Here is an 18,064-nt window from a genome sequence, read left to right as displayed (position 1 = left end):
ACCTAATTACCTCCCCCCTAAAACACAGACACGTACACACGCGCACACCCAAACTGTGCTATACTATCACTTGCTTGGGAAGAATCATTAGTCTAACAGATAAAATGGCCCCTAGTAGTTCCTTCAACACGAATTAATCAATTCTATTATCTCTGAAAAAATATATTTTAAATGTATGAAACGTCTTTTTAAAATAGTGTTCAGATGTTGACATCTTTACATTAAAATACATGACCTGGCACTGTTATGTAAATACTCTTGCATAATTCATACAATAAAAAGTGGCAGTTCTAATTTTTGAAAATCACTAAAGGCCACAGATATTTACAATATAAAGGGCTGCAGCAAACCAGTGTCCAGTAAAAATGGATTAAATAACTTGAATTGCAAAATATTTCTACTCTGACCACACTGAAAATTAAAACCTCATTCCACGCAAATAGAACAATCAAGATGAATACAGAGACTGGTAGTTGCTAGACGGGGGAGGTTGTTGGGACGCCGCAAATCTACTAGACTTAAAAGGATTGAGTAGATCACTCCTAGAGAAGAACTCTGATGAAAACTCTCTTCCCTTTCCTTTGATGTTGAAAGTTTTTTTCCCCTCAAAACGGCCCGCTCTTTGTGAAACCTTAAGATCACTCTCAATTCTTTTTAGCCAAAATCAGAATTTTAATAATTCTACCAACGCGGCAAACGGAAAGGTTAGTGAGGAAGCCGAGCAAAGCGAAGCATATTATAGACCCTGAGACAGATTAGTCAGCAGCGATGTGTCAGGAGGGATGAGCAAGTGGGAATTAGAGGAGCTGGGCAGTGGTGGGGCGGGAGGGAGGGAGGGAGGAAGGGAGAGTCGGGAAGAAAATCCTGGACGTGGGGCAGGGACGGGAGAGCAAGCGTGTGACCAGGACCAAGGAAATAAGTAACAGGAGTCCGCCGGCGGGGAGCCGCCAGAGAAGCTGCGAGTGTGGTCAGGTCCAGCCCACCCTCCCGCCCTACTTTTTCCTCCTGTCGGAGAGGCAGCGACCAGTCACCTGGAATGTGAGTTCCGCAGGGACTCGATGAGGCGCTGCTTCTGCTGCTGGAGGCTGGTGAGGCCACCGGGAGACCCAGCTGCGGAGGAGGAGGCGCTCTTGCTCAGGGGAAAGAGCCAGCTCATCCTCCACGGGGCCCCGGGCCCGAGGCCCTGGAAGGCTCTGGCCTGCTTCTCCCAGTTGCTCAGCACGGCAGCTCTCCAGCGACAGAGGAGGAGCGGGCAGAGACGCCCCGGCCCCAGTGCTGGGGAGCCGCGTCTTCTCTAAGCAAGGCCGGCCGGGGGTCCTCGGAGGCCGGGGGGCATGCTGTTACAGCGGGCAGCTGGAGAGAGGGAACTCGCCGCCCGGGACTGGCAGTCCTACCTTCACCGCCTGGACGCTGCGGGACCGCCCCCGTCTCCTCCACCCAAATCTCCGTCACCTGCGTGCTCCGCCCCCTCTGCGTCTTGCGTCATCATCTGGCGCCGCCGCCCAGACGTGCGAGAAGCGACGGCGCAGCGCGGTGCGGCGCAGCTCCGGCTCCCCTTTCCCCCTTGCCGGGCGAGAGGTGTCTATGGGGCACCCGCTGCCGCCGCCGCTACCGCCACCGCCGCCGCCGCTGGGTGCTGTCTCTATGGCGAGGAGGAGGAGGAGGAGCGCGAGCTCAGCGACACAAGTAGATCTTGCGTCTGCCTCAACCCTGCGGGGGGGGAGGGGCGGGTTGGGGAAATAGAAAGGGGGCGGGAACGATCAACCCAAGAGGGTGCGCGATGGCGCCATTGGAGCGCGGCTGGCGAAGGAGAGGGCCGGGGGGAGGGGGGAGGGTAACCGGGGCTTGGGGGTATGTCAGGGGGTGGCGCGGACTGATGACGCGAAGGCTTTGTACCTGGGGCTTCGAGGCTGTGGGGCGGAAATCGGGAGTGGAGGGCGGTGGCCTAGATCCTCAGCTCCCCGTTTTCCTTCACGCAGCGGTGTCTGGGAGTCAATCGGGTTCCAGTAAAGGGTTATCAGCGCCTTCGCACTGGCTCTCTGCCAGGGATGAGAGTTATCCGTGACTTGAACGTGTTTGTACGATCCTCGCGTTTCGTTGGGAACCCGCTGTTCGGAGATGCTACCTCCAGTAATGAGGCCTCTGGTGCCTCTTTGGGGCTTCTGGAACTGTAGTAGAGAGAGAGAGGTGGAGGAAAGCGATTTTAAACTACAGGGTCTTTCCAAAGTGTATGTGCGTGTGTGTGCGTGCGTGTGTGTGTGTGTGTGTGTGTGTGTTTAGCGTCGTGAAGAGGATTACAGAGGAGGGGTACCCTGGATCTTTGGTTTCTGTTCTTAGAGCATTCGAGGTGACTGAAGAGTTTAGAAGGGGAGGTCACAATTTCCTTTTTTACATGTTACCATTTTGTTTTCAAACTTGTGTGAAAAATGAAGGAGCATCTGGAATTTCCCTGCTCAAGAATCAAAATGTTGGTCTGTACTGTTATCATTATGTACCATGACACCTGTGTTTATGGACCAGAAACGTGACGTGTGTTCGGTAACCAGGGAAAATGCTCTGATTTTTAGGAAATTAGAAAGAAACAATTTAAAATATACTATATTGCTTCCTTTCTTTCTCCCATCCTCAGTTAAGGACATTGAAACAGTTTCTGTGGCTGATACTTATTTTTCAGAAGGAGCTTAAAAAAAAAAAAAAGATTTACTTTTAGCCCCTCCAGTCTGACTTGAATAAACTCCAGTAAAGTAGATTTTGTAACCAAATCAGACTTTGAATGTTAAATTGATGAGGAATAAAAGCAAATACTACCTTTGTCCTGGTAACAACTTATCTTGTCAGATGTATATCAGTATTTCACTTTTCATTTTTATCTGGAGATGGATGTCTTTATAAAATTTTATTCAAAGAGTGGGTTGAATTCAGAGCAATCTTTAATGGAAAGTTTTAAAAAATAATTAGTATATACACAAAACCTACTATTTTTACATAACATATTAGAACCAGGAAACCTGTGTTGTAGTCCTTTTTCTCCTGATTAGCTGTGTGACTTTTACAGTCTAGTCTTTCAAGTCACTTTCTAAACTTTGATTTTCTTATGAATCAGGGACTCTGAATACTTAATCTCTTAGGTTTCTGTCAACTCAATTGTTGTATGATTCATATTCCTGATATAGCTGGTTCTTATTTTGACAGGTACACAAATAAAGGATAAAGTATTTTATGAAACAGTTCTTCAATCAAGTATAACATTTTGATGCTTGGCAGCTAGACTCCTTGTGTCCTCACTATGCCAGCAGCAACTGTAGATCATAGCCAAAGAATTTGTGAAGTTTGGGCTTGCAACCTGGATGAAGAGATGAAGAAAATTCGTCAAGTTATCCGAAAATATAATTACGTTGCTATGGTATGCCTATGAGCAAAATTCTTAAAATATTTTCTATGAGAGAGGAAAGGGGCTTTTAAACATCTTGAGTTCCACCCTTTGGTTGATTTTTTAAGGAATTAATTTAATTATGAAAAGAGAATTTTGTCAATGACCTCCAACCGAAGACCACCAGGAACACACCTGTGGTATGACAAGTGGGGTTTTTTACTCATTGCATTGAGGGAAAATGCAGTGTTAGAACTGTGGGACACTTGAGTAAGAAAGTGTTAAAAAGACTTTTAGAATCTGGGCTTGTGTCAGGTGGTTTTAGGGAGGGAGTGAAGAAGCAGGGCTTTGCTCTGGATTGGATGCTGGTGGGAAGCTGGGTGATTCTGTGATAGGGTATCTTAATAAGTCTCACCTAGAATGAGAGAAGACGAGAGGGAGGCTAAAGCTGTCAGGAAGCAACAGTCACTCAGTCACAATAGAAGGATGTGGGATCATTTTTGTGGTTTGGACAATGTCTGTTTTTGCGTATGTTCAGCTACGGTCACAGAGTGGCCTTGTCTGATGTTAAGAGTGTGAAACTGTTTCTGTTCAGCAGAGGAACATTAGCACCTAGCTGTGAATGTCTGTTTTGGCTGCTCTGCTGTTTTCTAGATTATTGGCTCTGAGAAGTAAGAGATTCATGTCTTAATCATTCTTTCTCCCCTCAACACCTATCATAACACATAGCATCCAATATACTGGTTGTTGGGTTGAACTGGATTTAGTTAAGTTTTAATTTCTTTACTACTTCATAGTGAGGTAGTATTTAGGTTTTGTTCTTAGTTTCCTAATTTGACTTTTGATACTTGTATTACTTTCTTATTCTATGTAATCCAAATAAATAAATACACTTCTTTTGGGAGGGGCAGGTTTGACTGGTTAAAATACGAATATTTGAGTGTACATAGACAGTGTTCTATTTAATAGATGTACTTTACCCATAATTAGAATTGAAGTTATTTTTTTCCAGTAGAAATTCATAGTGATTATTTATTTTCTCAGATGATAAGGAATGACAACACTAGAGATGTGATAACACTCTACAGGAATGAGTGGGTGGCATGCAGTTTTTAAGGGCGTGCTTTCTGTGGATTGTAGAGAGAGGGAGTACTGTTAGCGCAAGAAATTAGGAGGGTTTTTGGTGTTCAGATAAATCTTGTTTCAGAAAAGCAATTGGAAGATATGGTGCATTTTCCATTCTTTTTAACCAGTTCTTCATTGCTTTTAACATTAGAATACTGTGAGCATAGTTTCACATACTCCTTGAGAAATATGAGTTTGTGATTTTCCCCCCTTCCTAGGGAATAGAGTACTTAGTTGCATTTATCATGTGTACATTATACATAGTAATTTTTTACTGATACTATATTTAAAGTAAGAAGAAGTCATTAAGATAGTAGAGTTTTATTTTATGGTTCTAAAAAGTAATGCCATTCCTAGTTAAAAGGTACTTTGAGTATGAACTGTGTAGAATATCACCTATAATAGGATTCTTTGACTTGTACCCCAAATTATTTATCCTAGGAATTTGTGGATTGTGGTTTCAAATATTTACTAAATAATGAATCTTAAAACTATTTTACAGGACACCGAGTTTCCAGGTGTGGTTGCAAGACCCATTGGAGAATTCAGGAGCAATGCTGACTATCAGTACCAGCTGTTGCGGTGTAATGTAGACTTGTTAAAGATAATTCAGCTTGGACTGACATTTATGAATGAACAAGGAGAATACCCTCCAGGAACTTCAACTTGGCAGTTTAACTTTAAATTTAATTTGACGTAAGTAGGAAATTAATATAACCCAAATTTCTTTTGTAGTTTTTTAGTTTTCAGATTAATTTCTCTTAAGTATGATGAATGAAATTCAAAACTAAACTTGGTGTAGTTATCCTGAAATAGTTAAAACCTAAAATTTCAAAAGGTTATGCTTCTTTTTGTTATGGGACCAAAAAATTAGGATAAAGACTTTTAAATTCAAATACTTTGAGTTTTAGAGATGTTATTTGAAAAGTATGACTGCCGCTCTTTCAAAATTTAGAAAACTGGGTATTGAAAGTACTTCTTGATAGAAAAAAATGACCTTGCAACATTAATTTTGCTTTCAAACTTTGTGTGCAGTTTGAAATATATCTGTGTTTGTTGTAATAGTTATCCTTCTTATGAGGAGATTTTTATTATGGTCAGTTTATGAGCAGATTACACGTCATAGGTGGTAAGATATTTCGTGGAAACTTGGGTGCTTTGTCCTTTTAAATCAATATTATATAATATAATGCTTATATTCCCAGGTCAGCCCACAAAATCTCTTGTAAGTTATGTTTAGAAGAAGTAATGGTATTTCTTGAACCTGGTGTTTCTTTTAGAAACAGTTCAGAATCTGATTTCTTAAGCCCTGGGTCAGAACCTAGTTTCCTACTTAACAGTGTTTCTATATCATTGGTAGGAGTAGTCTTGATAGCTTAGGGAGGTTTCCCGTGTCTTAGGGTGAGGGCAGATTATTTACAAACTGTATGCTGGGGAAATGTCTAATACGTTTTAAGTATGTTACTATGTTGTAGCATCCTTCTATTTGACAGCCTCTGCTTGTGTCATAGGCTCTAACATCTGATTTGAAAAACAGTAAAAGAAGCTATAGGACAATTAATGGTAGTGCCAATGTAAGAACCTCCCAGGCTCTGTAATGTGGCATTTAGCATATAAGAGCTGAAAAAAAAAGCAGGACTGATGATTTTAGAGGGTAGTGTTGTCAGTGGTTTAATAGTTTGGCTTATAATTGTATTATGTTTAGCCTGACTCTTTGTTTTACTCTGTTGGATTTAATAATGTACTCTCCAGAACTTTGTAAAGGGTGAAAAGTACTCATCTCTATCCAAACTGATAATAACCTTTTGTAAGTATTATAGTTCTGAAAATTGCCTTTTATCCTTTTTGCAAAGGATAGCCCTTAAAAATTTTTTTTCCCATTTCATTTGTTCCATGTTACCTTTTTTCTAAGCTGATAATTAGAACGTTGTTCTTTATTAAGGTACTGTTGTGATCTCAGTACATGAGTAGGAGGTGACCCATCAGTGTCTCAGTTTTGATGAAATTGACACTTTTCTTTTTCTAGAAACATCTTTTTTCTATTAATAACTGCTTTGTTATTACAATATCTGAGAGGCATTTTTTTCTTATACAGAGAGTACTACGATAGTTTTGCTACCAGATTTTGCTGCCATTCATACTAAGGTTAATGTCTGAAGAGATGTTTAAGAAGGATAGAGTGAAAAATACTATTTAAATAGAAAAGGTCAGTTGGAAGATAAAACTGATACGACCTAATGTGGAGAAAGAGCACCATGAACAGAATCTTGGATATTGTGAAGAAAGATGAAAATTGACTTTTTAATTGAGTACCTAGAATCAATGTGTCAGCAGCTGTGCTAGCCACCAGGGACATAGTGCTGAGGAGAGTTGATCATCACCATTATAACTTCATGGTCCCGTAACTCTTCTGTCTGCTTTGTATTGCTGAAATCCAAGAATTAGAATTGTTAGGTACTGATGAACATTTGGTAATTCGCTCTAAACTGAATTCGGAGTTGTTAATGTACAGGAAAATTGAAGCAAAATATGATACTTGATCACAAAACACGAGAGGTACTCATCCAGGTCTTTCTCCTGGAGATTAAGATCTGGTGGGTCCAGGCGAGGGGCATGGGAATCCATCATATTTTTGCCAAGTTCTCTGGGTGATTGTTTTCATTGGGTAAGTTTGGGGAACACTGATTTGAAAAGAAGAGGAAGCATATTGTCTCAGAATAATGTGAGCCTAGAGAAAGGGTCTGTTATGCCTTTGGTTGGTTGTAGTTGCTAAAGCATGTCTCTCAGTGAGCATCAGGGCCTGATGAGTGAGAGTCTACTTGTTCAAGGTTTTAGCATCTTAAGGCCAATAATATCTGTTGTATAATTTTTTTTAGTTGTATTGGATTTATTCAGATATCTCTCCAAAAGGGTTTTCCAGGGAAAATTTCCAGGAAATTTTGACTTAAAGTAATTGTTGCGGTTCCACTCTGTTTTTCAGTTCCTGGTTTTGTTACTTTTCAAAGACAGTTTAGAAGCAAATTGATTCCCAGAGAGTAGACCGTAGGAATACTTTTTGGCCCAAGGGTAATAATGTTCCTTTCGGTTTAGTTTTATTAAAGCTTTTATAGAATTTTCTTTTGTTATGCAGTGGAAACCAGTATCCTCACAATTTTAAAAATAAATAAAAGGAGAAATCCAGCGGTCAGTGCTCCAAATACTTTTCATTATTCTCAGAAACATACATCTTCATTTTGGTCACTTTATTGATTTAATACAGTATTTTGGTTACCTGTGTGTTTGCGCTTAGAAATTAGAGATGGCTTTCTTTTTGGCTTAAGTGAAATCTTGAAAGATAGGTTTATGTTTAGATTTCCTGGTTTGATTTTTGGAAGGTAATCTTCTAGGACTAAGGTTGTTAGAAGAAGAAATTATTGCTATTATAATGGAGTCCTTCATTTTAAGCAGTTTACTGCTTACTGGAGCCATTTGAAAGACCCATCATTAGGGAGAGGAAGCATCTCCTTTTCCTTTAAGACAGAATGTGGTTTAACTCAGCCACATCAGATGTTTTCCACTTGGTCTCCTTCCTGGTGCTGCTGAGAGCATGGGATATGGATCAGGCCCTCACCCCCGTGGCTACAGTTCCATTTGGCAGCGTTAAAATGGCTGCTGAGCCTGAGAGCCTCTGACAGGAACTTGTCTGTTACTTTGTGGTGGTAGCCACTGGTGAGTAGAGGACCCTTTTTTTCAAATCCAGTTGAATTTATTTAACTTGTGAAAGGCTAATGAAACTGATAGCAAAGATTAAAATCTCACCATTGGACTGCTTTGAATGATTATTTACTATATGTACATTTTTCTAAAACACTGAATGACCTTTGCATTTAAATTTTATTTTCTCTCCATATATGTGAAACGTTGGGATAAATGGACCCAAGCCAGTCCTCTCACTTGTTGTTTTTGGCACTGTAGTTGTGGATGTAAGTGGGAGAAAAACAGTTTGTTAAACAGTTGTGGCACTTTTGAATGTTGTCTTTCTTTTTCTCCTGCCAGGGAGGACATGTATGCCCAGGACTCTATAGAGCTACTAACAACATCTGGTATCCAGTTTAAAAAACATGAGGAGGAAGGAATTGAGACCCAGTATTTTGCAGAACTTCTTATGACATCAGGAGTGGTCCTCTGTGAAGGGGTCAAATGGCTGTCATTTCATAGGTAAAAAGATTGCCCTGAAAGTGGCATTTGTGTTACCGTTCCCTAGCTGCTTCATACTTGGCTTGGGTCACTGTGTCAGAATTCCAGGCTTAGTTCTACAAAGAATCAGCTGCCATACAGCCGTCTCCTAACTCAACAGGCTGATGCTGGTCTGCTTACAGGTTCATTTAATGGTGTGGGATCCACCGTAGCCTACGAGAAGGAGAGTCTTGCCTAGTGGAAGGAGTACAGCTGGGAAATAGGCTTTGGTTTCAATCCAGCAGTGCCATTTGGAATTTGTGTTACCTAGAGTTATTTAACATTTCTAAGCCTTAGAATGAATGAAACCATTGATTCATTAAAAATATTTATTTATTATCTACCATATGGCTAAGCACTGTGGTAAGATTCTTAGAATTAAGCTATGAACAAAATACACTAAAATCTTTGATTTCATGGAGTTTACATTCTGGTGGGGGTAGACAACTTTTTTTAAATGATGAAATGTATATTGTGGGTTCTGAGATGGTGGTAAGTGCTATGGAAAAAGAATGGCATAGAGAAAGCCAGGGGTGTGTGTGTGGTGGGTATTAATTTTTTTAAAAATAGTATTAGGAAGAAATCACTTGGAAATATCTTACAGAATTGTTTTAATGATCAGTAATAACATTTAAAGCATTTAATTAAGTGTTTTATATACAGTAAATTCTCAGTAACTGGTAGTTTTTAATTCTTTCTTATTATGAAGTAAAGCTAGTGTGTGGAAGAGAATTTCTGGAAGTGAAATTAATTCCATTTTGTAAAAACAGACTTAGAAAAGAGAAAGAGTTTTCCTATCTAAGTAAACTAAATTAAACTGGCAGCCCAGGGACTATCAGTGGCCTTGGGAATGATTTTCTTTGGCCTTTTGTTATGTTTTTAAAAGTATTGCATTATGCAGGTATTAATGTTCTTATAGTTGGTCCATTTCACACATTTGAAAAAAAAAAAAAAAAGGCCCTGCATGCTTTAGAATTTCCAGCGCTGGCCTGTGTGATGAGTAAGAATCGTGAAGAACTGTTCATATGGTAAACTTCAGTGCAGCATTCAGCAGTAATTTTTCAGTTGGAGTATTGAATATACTAATTTCCACCTATCTTTCTTCTCTATTCTCCACTTGAGCTTATACCTCAGGAGATGAGGCTTAAGTCTCTGGTAACTTGAATGTTTTTTGAGTTCTTTTTTCACTTTTCTGGTCATTACGATATAAAAGAACTGGAAAGCATTGTCCTTTTTACTATGCATGACATGTTCTTTCATTCAGAAAATACTATGAGCAAATACTGTGCTAGGCTTTGGGATCTTAAGATGAGGAAAAACAGAAAGGGGTCATGTCTTAGAGTTTAGGGTCCAGATTAGACTGATATATTTGAAGATTTGTCAGGATATGTTAAGATTTTATTCTACTAAATGTCATTAAGTGTTTTCTTCATATTCTAATCTATTTCTAGTACACAGACTAGTTTCAGAAATTTATAAATCCTCAACTCTAATATCTTACTTTTACTAGTAGTAAGCAAATATATTGACTTATGTTTTAGATAGACAGCAAAGTTAAAGTTACCTCTTTGTCACCTACCAGAAATTTAAAGGTTTCTGCTGTTTATTGCTTATACCTTAATATTAGTTAATGGTCTTCATTGTTAAAATTTTTTTTTCTTTCTGAAGTAAGAAGTAAATTTCTAAACATTCAATGTAAATATTATTTGTAATCCCCACTTAAAATATGTTAATAGCATGTCTCATGAAATATTTGAGTCCCAACTATGTGCAATAAGAAAAAATTTTTTTTAGATGTGATACCTACCCTGTTTAATTAAACATGTGGAGGAAACAGTACATGTGCTTTCAAGGGCAGTACAAGGAAGCAGCATGTATGAACAGTCTTTGGGAACCGGGCTCTTCAGGCAGAGCCTCCTGTGAGAGGTCCTCAAAGGAAAGGCAGATAGGAAAAATGGGGGTCTGATTGTGGACAGGAGTATAGGGAGGCATAAAGCTGTGGGAAAAGTCAAACACTGAGGTTAGGAGACCTTGATGTGAGAGTGTGAGAGTGTGGGGTTGGTTTCTTACCCTCTGGGTGGTAGTTCTCCGCCTTTCCTCCCTTCACTGCTTTCACGTGCAGCAGTCCCATCAGTGTCTTGGGGATTGAGATGGGAACAGAATCTGAGGGGACAGAGTACCTCTTAAAATCACTTAAGGGAAGTAAAAATACTTTTTAGGGAATTACTCTTTGGATTTTTGAAGTATATGATCTCTTTATGTAAAAGATGGAAAGATATTATTTCGCCCTCTGAATGCCATTCCGAACTGATGGCATTTTCCCATCATAATTGTAAACATGTTTATTTTCTCTGTCCTTTTGTGTACTTTTTTTGGTTGATTCCTTTTTTTTTTTCTTGTCAACAGTATGACTCACTTAAAAGTTGTATCAGAAAAAAATTTATTTTTTCATCTCTGGTATTTATGGTCTCTCTTCTGTATTCTTTAACCCTTTTCTAGTGGTTATGACTTTGGCTACCTAATCAAAATCCTGACCAACTCTAACTTGCCTGAAGAAGAACTTGACTTCTTTGAGATCCTTCGGTTGTTTTTTCCTGTCATTTATGATGTGAAGTACCTCATGAAGAGCTGCAAAAATCTCAAAGTAAGGCTTGGAGTGGCTTTTTCTGTAATCAGTGCACTGTTCACACTGGGTGACTTACAAGATCCTGGGCTGGGATGTTGATTTAAACCGTATTTTTAAGTTTTATATTAAAAGTAGTTATTTGATTCATTTTCTTGCATAAGTAATAATTTATATGAAGTCCTTTTACAAAGGTTCAGTATATATCGGCAGAATAAGTTTTTCAGCACGATTCAAACCAAAGATCAGATTTTTGTCATTGCTTGTTAGGCTGAAAATCACAGAGCATCACAGAAACTGAGGCTCCCTGCACAGAAGTGCAGATTCTCCTTCTTCCAACACACAGGCAGTCTCTCCATGCAAGATAAAATCTGAAGTGGCCAGCAGTGTGCAGAGGTGGTCAGACATGTAGCAGAGAGCTTCCCCTTCAGCTTATTTTGGCTAGAGATTATTGTGTTGGGTCTAGTCGTAGGGTCATGTTCCTAGGAGTAAATTACATCACTAAAAGGTTCTTTCCCCCGGCCCATGGATGTCAGCTTGTTAACAGTAAGTGCTACAGTGAGGTAGGTCCTGTCTAGGCAGTAGCTTACATTCTGACACTCTTTACCACCTATGTAATAATTGTTACTTCTAAACATTAATTCTTTCAAAAACAAAGGTCTTTAATAAGGAAAAGTGTTCCTTTAATTTGAGAATGAATTCACTTGTGGGGGTACAGGGTCCTAAGGAATATAATGGTTTAATTATTTTAGGTGTATTTGTATTTAAGCTTTAACTAAAGGAAAACATTTAGGTAAAGTGGTTGGTTCATAGAACCTACATCAAAGTTGACCAAGTTTTCTCCTCACCAGCTTTCTGGAAGTGCAAGGAAAGTTAGACTTCTAGGAAATGGTAAAACCTTTAAGAGCTTTACTTTTATGCAGAAAGAAATAATTTAGGAATTGAATAAGGAAACTTTGCTTTTGACAGATGAACTGAAACAGCAGTCTTTTGGCCAGGTTTGCTTGCCTTGTTACAGGATACAACATCTAACCAGGGAAATTTCTCAAAAAGCTTATTACACGTTTGTGCCACCTAAGCACAGCAGAATTCTGTGCAATTTAAAGAGACTTCTGTGAGTCAGGTGAACTTGCAGTGGGCTATCCTTATTACTCTGGAAAGGATAGCCCCTGCAAGTACTGCATACTGGGAACCCAAGGCCGAAGTGTTTTCATCTGGCTGTGAAAATGCTTTTTAAAATTGACATGTCTGTTCAAAGACAGTTTCGAGAACAGAGAATCAAATTATTCTTCATTATGTGTATGTGATTGGAGAATTTCTAAGCACAGTAGATACTCTGAATATGCCAAGTAACCAGCTGTGTTAAAATTTACGTTAGTGACAAAGGTACTTTTTTTTTTTTTGCCCTATAGTATCCCATACTGAATGACTCTCTCCTTGCTCTAAGCAGCTGCTAGTGATACCTAATCCTCACGCTATTTTTAGCACAGAAGCAGCTGCGTGCGAAGCACTGTTTGAAGCTGTGGTGTCGGGGAGGGCTAGTTTGCTGGCGGAGGCCTCCACAATTTAGTTTTGTGTTTTGTCGCGGGTCCTGGTGTCTCTTTCCTTTTTCTCCTCTCATCCTCCTCTTCTTTATTCTCCTTCCGTCCCCTTTCCTTCTCCCCTCCTTCTGTTTTATTCTCTTGCTTCCTAAGTTTCACTCTCATCTTTCTTTTTTAATCCTAGCAATATTAATGTAGGCGTGTTTAGCGGACCCTTCTAAGGAGCTTATTCTTAAAACACTTCTTTTAAATTAACAAAAACCATTGTTAAGCATTTAGTGAATTATTACAGATTTGATTAGTCATAACAGCTTTATTTTGTACAAATTATTTAGATGAAACTATTTAGAGATAGATTGCTGTGAAGCTTAAGAAAATATAAAAGTAACTGCAGTCAGTTTTGTAATAATTGATGCATGGACTGTGAATGTGCTTGATAAACATAACCCTGTATACCTGTTACTCTTGTGTATGACCTGCTTCCCCCACATCTGCAGTACAGTTGTCTGCATGTCACTTTGCCTGTATGATGAATTTTCCACGTTCAGCAAATAATCAGTAATGCACATTCTGTTTTTTGCTCATCCTCATAAGGTCCGTCTTTACATACAGAAGTTCATTTCTATTTTGATCATTGTTTAAGTTATGTAATTTGTGAATTCAGGTATTCCAATGTTTCTTTCTTTTGACGGGCAAATTTTTCTTTCTTCTAGGGTGGTTTACAGGAAGTTGCTGAACAGTTAGAGCTGGAACGGATAGGACCACAGCATCAGGCAGGATCTGACTCACTGCTCACAGGAATGGCCTTTTTCAAAATGAGAGAAGTATGAAGACATCAGTGCCTTTTTCTCTCTCGGTTGTTAGGTTGAGAACATTAAATCTAATGGCAAAAGTTTGGGGGCAATAAGTACTTAAGTGACGATAAAATTATAGGTACCATATAAGTCATATCCACCACACTTGAAAGTAATCAAAAATTAGTCATCTTGAAATGTAGTTCAGAAGGAAATGAAAAAATAAGTTCATTATAGAATAAAAAATTTAAAAATTTAAGCTACCTTAGGAATCATGTAGGTCCAACCATATTATTTCTTAGGTGAAGAAACTGAGGCTAGAAGCTAGCAACTTTTATCCAACGTCATACTGATGACTATTGTGAGAACTCCAGAGAACTTTCTGTAGACACATCAGTTTTGCTTCTGTAAAGTCAAGGAATCCATATGTTAAGTTCCCCTGGCATTGGCTTCTCTTAGGCATTAAACTGCTGCTGAAAATACCATTTGCTCTTGCTGTTCTTCTGTCCTTTGAGGGTTTACAAAGTAGGATGCATGCTTTTTAGGAGGTTCTTACAAAGAGGTTTTGAATTCTAAAGTGGTTACATAAATCTGAAATGTTAGTTAAATTAAAAATCATGTTGGGCAGACACTCCTTAAGTGGCAAAAGGCAGAGATAAGTTCTTCAAATATAAAGAAGTTAGGTACGTAAGAGTGAAATTGAATGAACACAAGTCTACTTTTAGGTTAAGTGATAGGCACAGGGATATTTCACTGTAAGTAAATGCAGAGAAAAGAAAGCCAGCTGTGCAGATACAAAACAGAATGGACTCCTTTGCTTACAAAAAAATTTTCCTTTTTGCAAAATAGTTACTATAGCATTTTTGGAGTATATCCTCTTGGACATTAAAGAATTGACTGAAAACACTTCAGGGAGTTTAAAATTTTTTGTAGAAATGTATTAATAGTAGAAAGCATAATAGCTATTTTGCCAAGTGAGAACTGACTCGGAAGTGATTTTGACTGTATTCTCATAAAATTGGTCTAAGTGTTAATAGGAAAGACGTGTGTTTATACATTTTTTGGTAGTCTTTTTCTTTGGTTTCTTTTGAGCTGTGTATTTCCTGAGAACATCAGTCAGTCATTGATTTTAAACATGTGGCTTCAAAGGAGCATCATAGGAAAGAGCTGTCATCATAGTTAATGAACAGTCAGTACTTACATTGCTGAAATATAAATTACTAGTGGTACCTTTTGGTTAAAATTATCTTTTTTTTTTTTCCAAAATTCCTTTTTAGATGTTCTTTGAAGATCATATTGATGATGCCAAATATTGTGGTCATTTGTATGGCCTTGGTTCTGGTTCATCCTATGTACAGAATGGCACAGGGAATGCATATGAAGAGGAAGCCAACAAGCAGTCATGACATGAAATAGTTCCTTTATTTTTATTTTATTTGAGATACACACATGCTTGTATATAGGTTTTATCTCTTGTTGAATCCCTTGAACAATAGACATTACTTTTTTTTCTTTTTTTTTCTTTCATAGCTCATTTTATTTTCTGCCTTTCAGTACTAAGTATGACCATTCCTATCTCAGATCTTAATAAATAGAAAAGCATTCAGGTTAAATTTGGCCTTAACTTAATATACTTGTTAGTAGATATATGTGACAAGGTGGGGAAAGCTACATCATATTGAATACTATAAACTTTACCTACTTGAGCTTGGTTTATTATTTTTTTTCCCTTTCCTAAATTAACTAGCACTGACTGTAATTTATTTCCCTGTTTCATGTCTCCCTTCCATTCTGCAGGAGTTTTAGCTATTTGAGATTGTGGACCATCAATTTTGCACTTTAGAGAGTGATTGTGACTCACATCCTCTGTTTTATCAGCAGTTTTGGTTTTTCTTGCTCTTAGCTGGAAAAATGACCGTCTGTCAACTTTATACAGTATTTACTTGTTTTTGACCCACAGAATAAAGCACATGCATTGTGCAAATGGTTGATTCAGCAAGACTACAAAAAAAAAAAAAGACAAAAAACTACTGAGGAGCTTAGTAACTGCTGTTTCTGTACGTAGTATTTAATCTTCTAAGCACATCTAGTGTCTGTCAGTTCTAATTGGCATGTGTAGGCTGCTCTGTGACTGAAGAATTTTTCAAACCAGCTTTACACCCTTCAGGAAAAATACTTTGTGATTGGATGTTTAGTGTCTGCCAGGAAATTGGTATCCAAGATGTTGAAGCTGCAATTATTTTATGATCGCACACTTCCCTTGACCTGCTTCTTTTTATTCCATTGCTGTGTACCCTTATTTTTAATTTTTTAAAAATTTTATAGCCATACTTAGGATGCTCTTGATTTGTTGATTCCACAAATCAATTTCATTAAAATCCAAAGATAGTAAGTCTTTAGGTATATTTTGTACCAAATTAAATTAGAAGACAAAAAATTTGTGCTTTCACAGTTACTACAGAGATAAATAATGGACAGATTTGGTGCAAAACAACAAAATACAAGAAATATATATTTATTAGCTATATGCAAATATAGCTAATAAAATTACCTGAGGAGTGTAATGCTTGTTTATTTTTTTGTGTATATCTTTGCAATCTATTTTATATATATTGACAAAAGAGACTGTGAAATATTTAGCCATGCAGAATATGTGACCAGACCAGAGCATGTGTAGGAAGACATTTTGATAATCATTAACTCTGCCCTGAAATGATGGACTACAAGTTATGATGTGTGTTAGCTACACTTCAATCAGTAGTATTAGCAAATCTCCAACTGTTAGCCACCACATTGGTTTGTTCCCCTTGTACATTCTATTCATGATATTGCAATGCTGTAACTGGGTGGTCCTTTTTAAACAAAACATTATTTGCGAAACAGAAGGTATTTGTTTTTAAAGCTTTTGTAAATAAAGGCTTCAGAAATGTTTTCTTATATATGTTGATGACTGGTAATTTTGTTTTATAAATATTTATTTGAGGGATAGTGTGGGTTTTTTTTTTTTTTTTTAACTTGGGCAACTGAATTGAACTCAGTAACTTCATTAACTAGCTGATTTTAAATCTCTTAATTGAAAAGTCAACCTGAACCTTCTGCATTTCAACAGTGTTGACATTTTTTTTATGCATACCTCAGCTAGATGTTAAGAACTGACTTCTATCTACCCTTTCCAGGAATGCATTTATTCTGAAAGATTTACGAAGTAAATGCATTTGGATAACTTACTGTGGTTTCTTTTTAAAGCCAACACAGTAGAGCAGGTATCTAGTTGATTTCTCTTTATTTTGATCTTCATCTTCTTAAGAAAATAGGAATTATAAAGATTGCCTTTGAACAGCCATGTAGTTGCTGAATTTCATAGTTTGTATCAATTTTGGTTTCTGTCTCTAAGAACTAATGCATTTTATTATAACTTCTAAAAGAGGAACTTTATGACCTTTATTTTACTAAATCTAGCTTTTGGATAAAAGATACTTGGTTGATAATTTTTTAGTTTTCCTAAGCCATTTATTCTGGACTCACCATATTTTATTAAATCTACTAGAGCAAGGGTCAGCAAACTGGCCTACTGACCAAAACCAGCCTGCTGCCTGTTTTTATATGGCCAATGAGATAAGAATGGATTTTACATTTTTTAAATGGTTGGGGAAAAAATTAAAAGAATATTAAAAGAATAGTATTTCTAGACATGTGAAAATTATATAAAATTGAACATTTAGTGTCCAAAGATAGTTATATGGGAATGCAGCTACATTCATCACTTATGTGCTGTCTGTGGGTATCTTTGCACTACAGTGGGAAAGTTGAGCAACTGCTGCAGAAACTGCCCATGGCATTCTCATCATTTCACATTCCTGCTCAGTATGCTACAAAATCTGATGCACATCGTGACCTGACAGCATTGGGAGAGCCATGTGTATCTCTGTACCATAGCACTGTGTATGTCAAAACAAGAAAAGTGCATTTTGAATGGTGTGTTTTTAAGGTACATTGGAGTGTGGATTATATTATCAAATTATATGGTAAAAAATACTGTATTTATTATGCAATTATCACACTGTAACTGTGCTAGAAAAGTGCAACATGTATTCATTCATATAACCAGACTAAGTACTCATCACAGTGTTCCCAACTCATGGGAAAGCAGCAGTTAGGAGAATTAGGAATTTTGAAGTTGAAGTACCTCATCACAGTCTAATTTCTTTACAGAAATAAAAAATGAAAATAGGGCTACAACCACAGTATGTTTATAAATGGCCCATCTGTTAGCCAAGCAAAGCCATTTACTGATGGGGAGTTACATCATGTTTGAATTTAAGACCAGCTTTTTGATGAGAACAGTTGCTTGAAAAGTGAGGACATAAGGCACAATATCAACAGTTAATTATGGAAG

The 18,064-nt window shown here is 37.8% G+C and overlaps 2 protein-coding genes across 2 annotated transcripts in view; one reads left to right on the top strand and one right to left on the bottom strand.

The window, feature by feature from the left end:
* Nucleotides 1–1,390, bottom strand: part of VPS37A (VPS37A subunit of ESCRT-I) — a 33,036-nt gene extending 31,646 nt beyond the window's left edge. The window contains exon 1 of the mRNA XM_032468660.1: nt 1,032–1,390. Coding sequence (XP_032324551.1) covers nt 1,032–1,156 — 125 coding nt within the window. The 5' untranslated portion in view covers nt 1,157–1,390. The remainder of the gene's footprint in view (nt 1–1,031) is intronic.
* A 95-nt stretch (nt 1,391–1,485) lies between these two features.
* On the top strand, nt 1,486–16,607 carry CNOT7 (CCR4-NOT transcription complex subunit 7). Its single transcript, XM_032468664.1, has 7 exons — nt 1,486–1,686; nt 3,193–3,403; nt 4,998–5,191; nt 8,531–8,692; nt 11,210–11,354; nt 13,588–13,698; nt 14,946–16,607. Exons 2-7 carry the CDS (start codon nt 3,287–3,289, stop codon nt 15,072–15,074), a joined length of 858 nt encoding a protein of 285 aa, XP_032324555.1. The 5' UTR covers nt 1,486–1,686; nt 3,193–3,286; the 3' UTR covers nt 15,075–16,607.
* Nucleotides 16,608–18,064: the final 1,457 nt, after the last annotated feature.

Source organism: Camelus ferus, chromosome 26 (genome assembly GCF_009834535.1).
Source record: "Camelus ferus isolate YT-003-E chromosome 26, BCGSAC_Cfer_1.0, whole genome shotgun sequence".
In the NCBI taxonomy this organism is placed as follows: Eukaryota; Metazoa; Chordata; class Mammalia; order Artiodactyla; family Camelidae; genus Camelus; species Camelus ferus.
The sequence above is the reverse complement of the archived record's forward strand: the minus strand, read 5'-3'. Positions and strand labels throughout refer to the sequence as shown.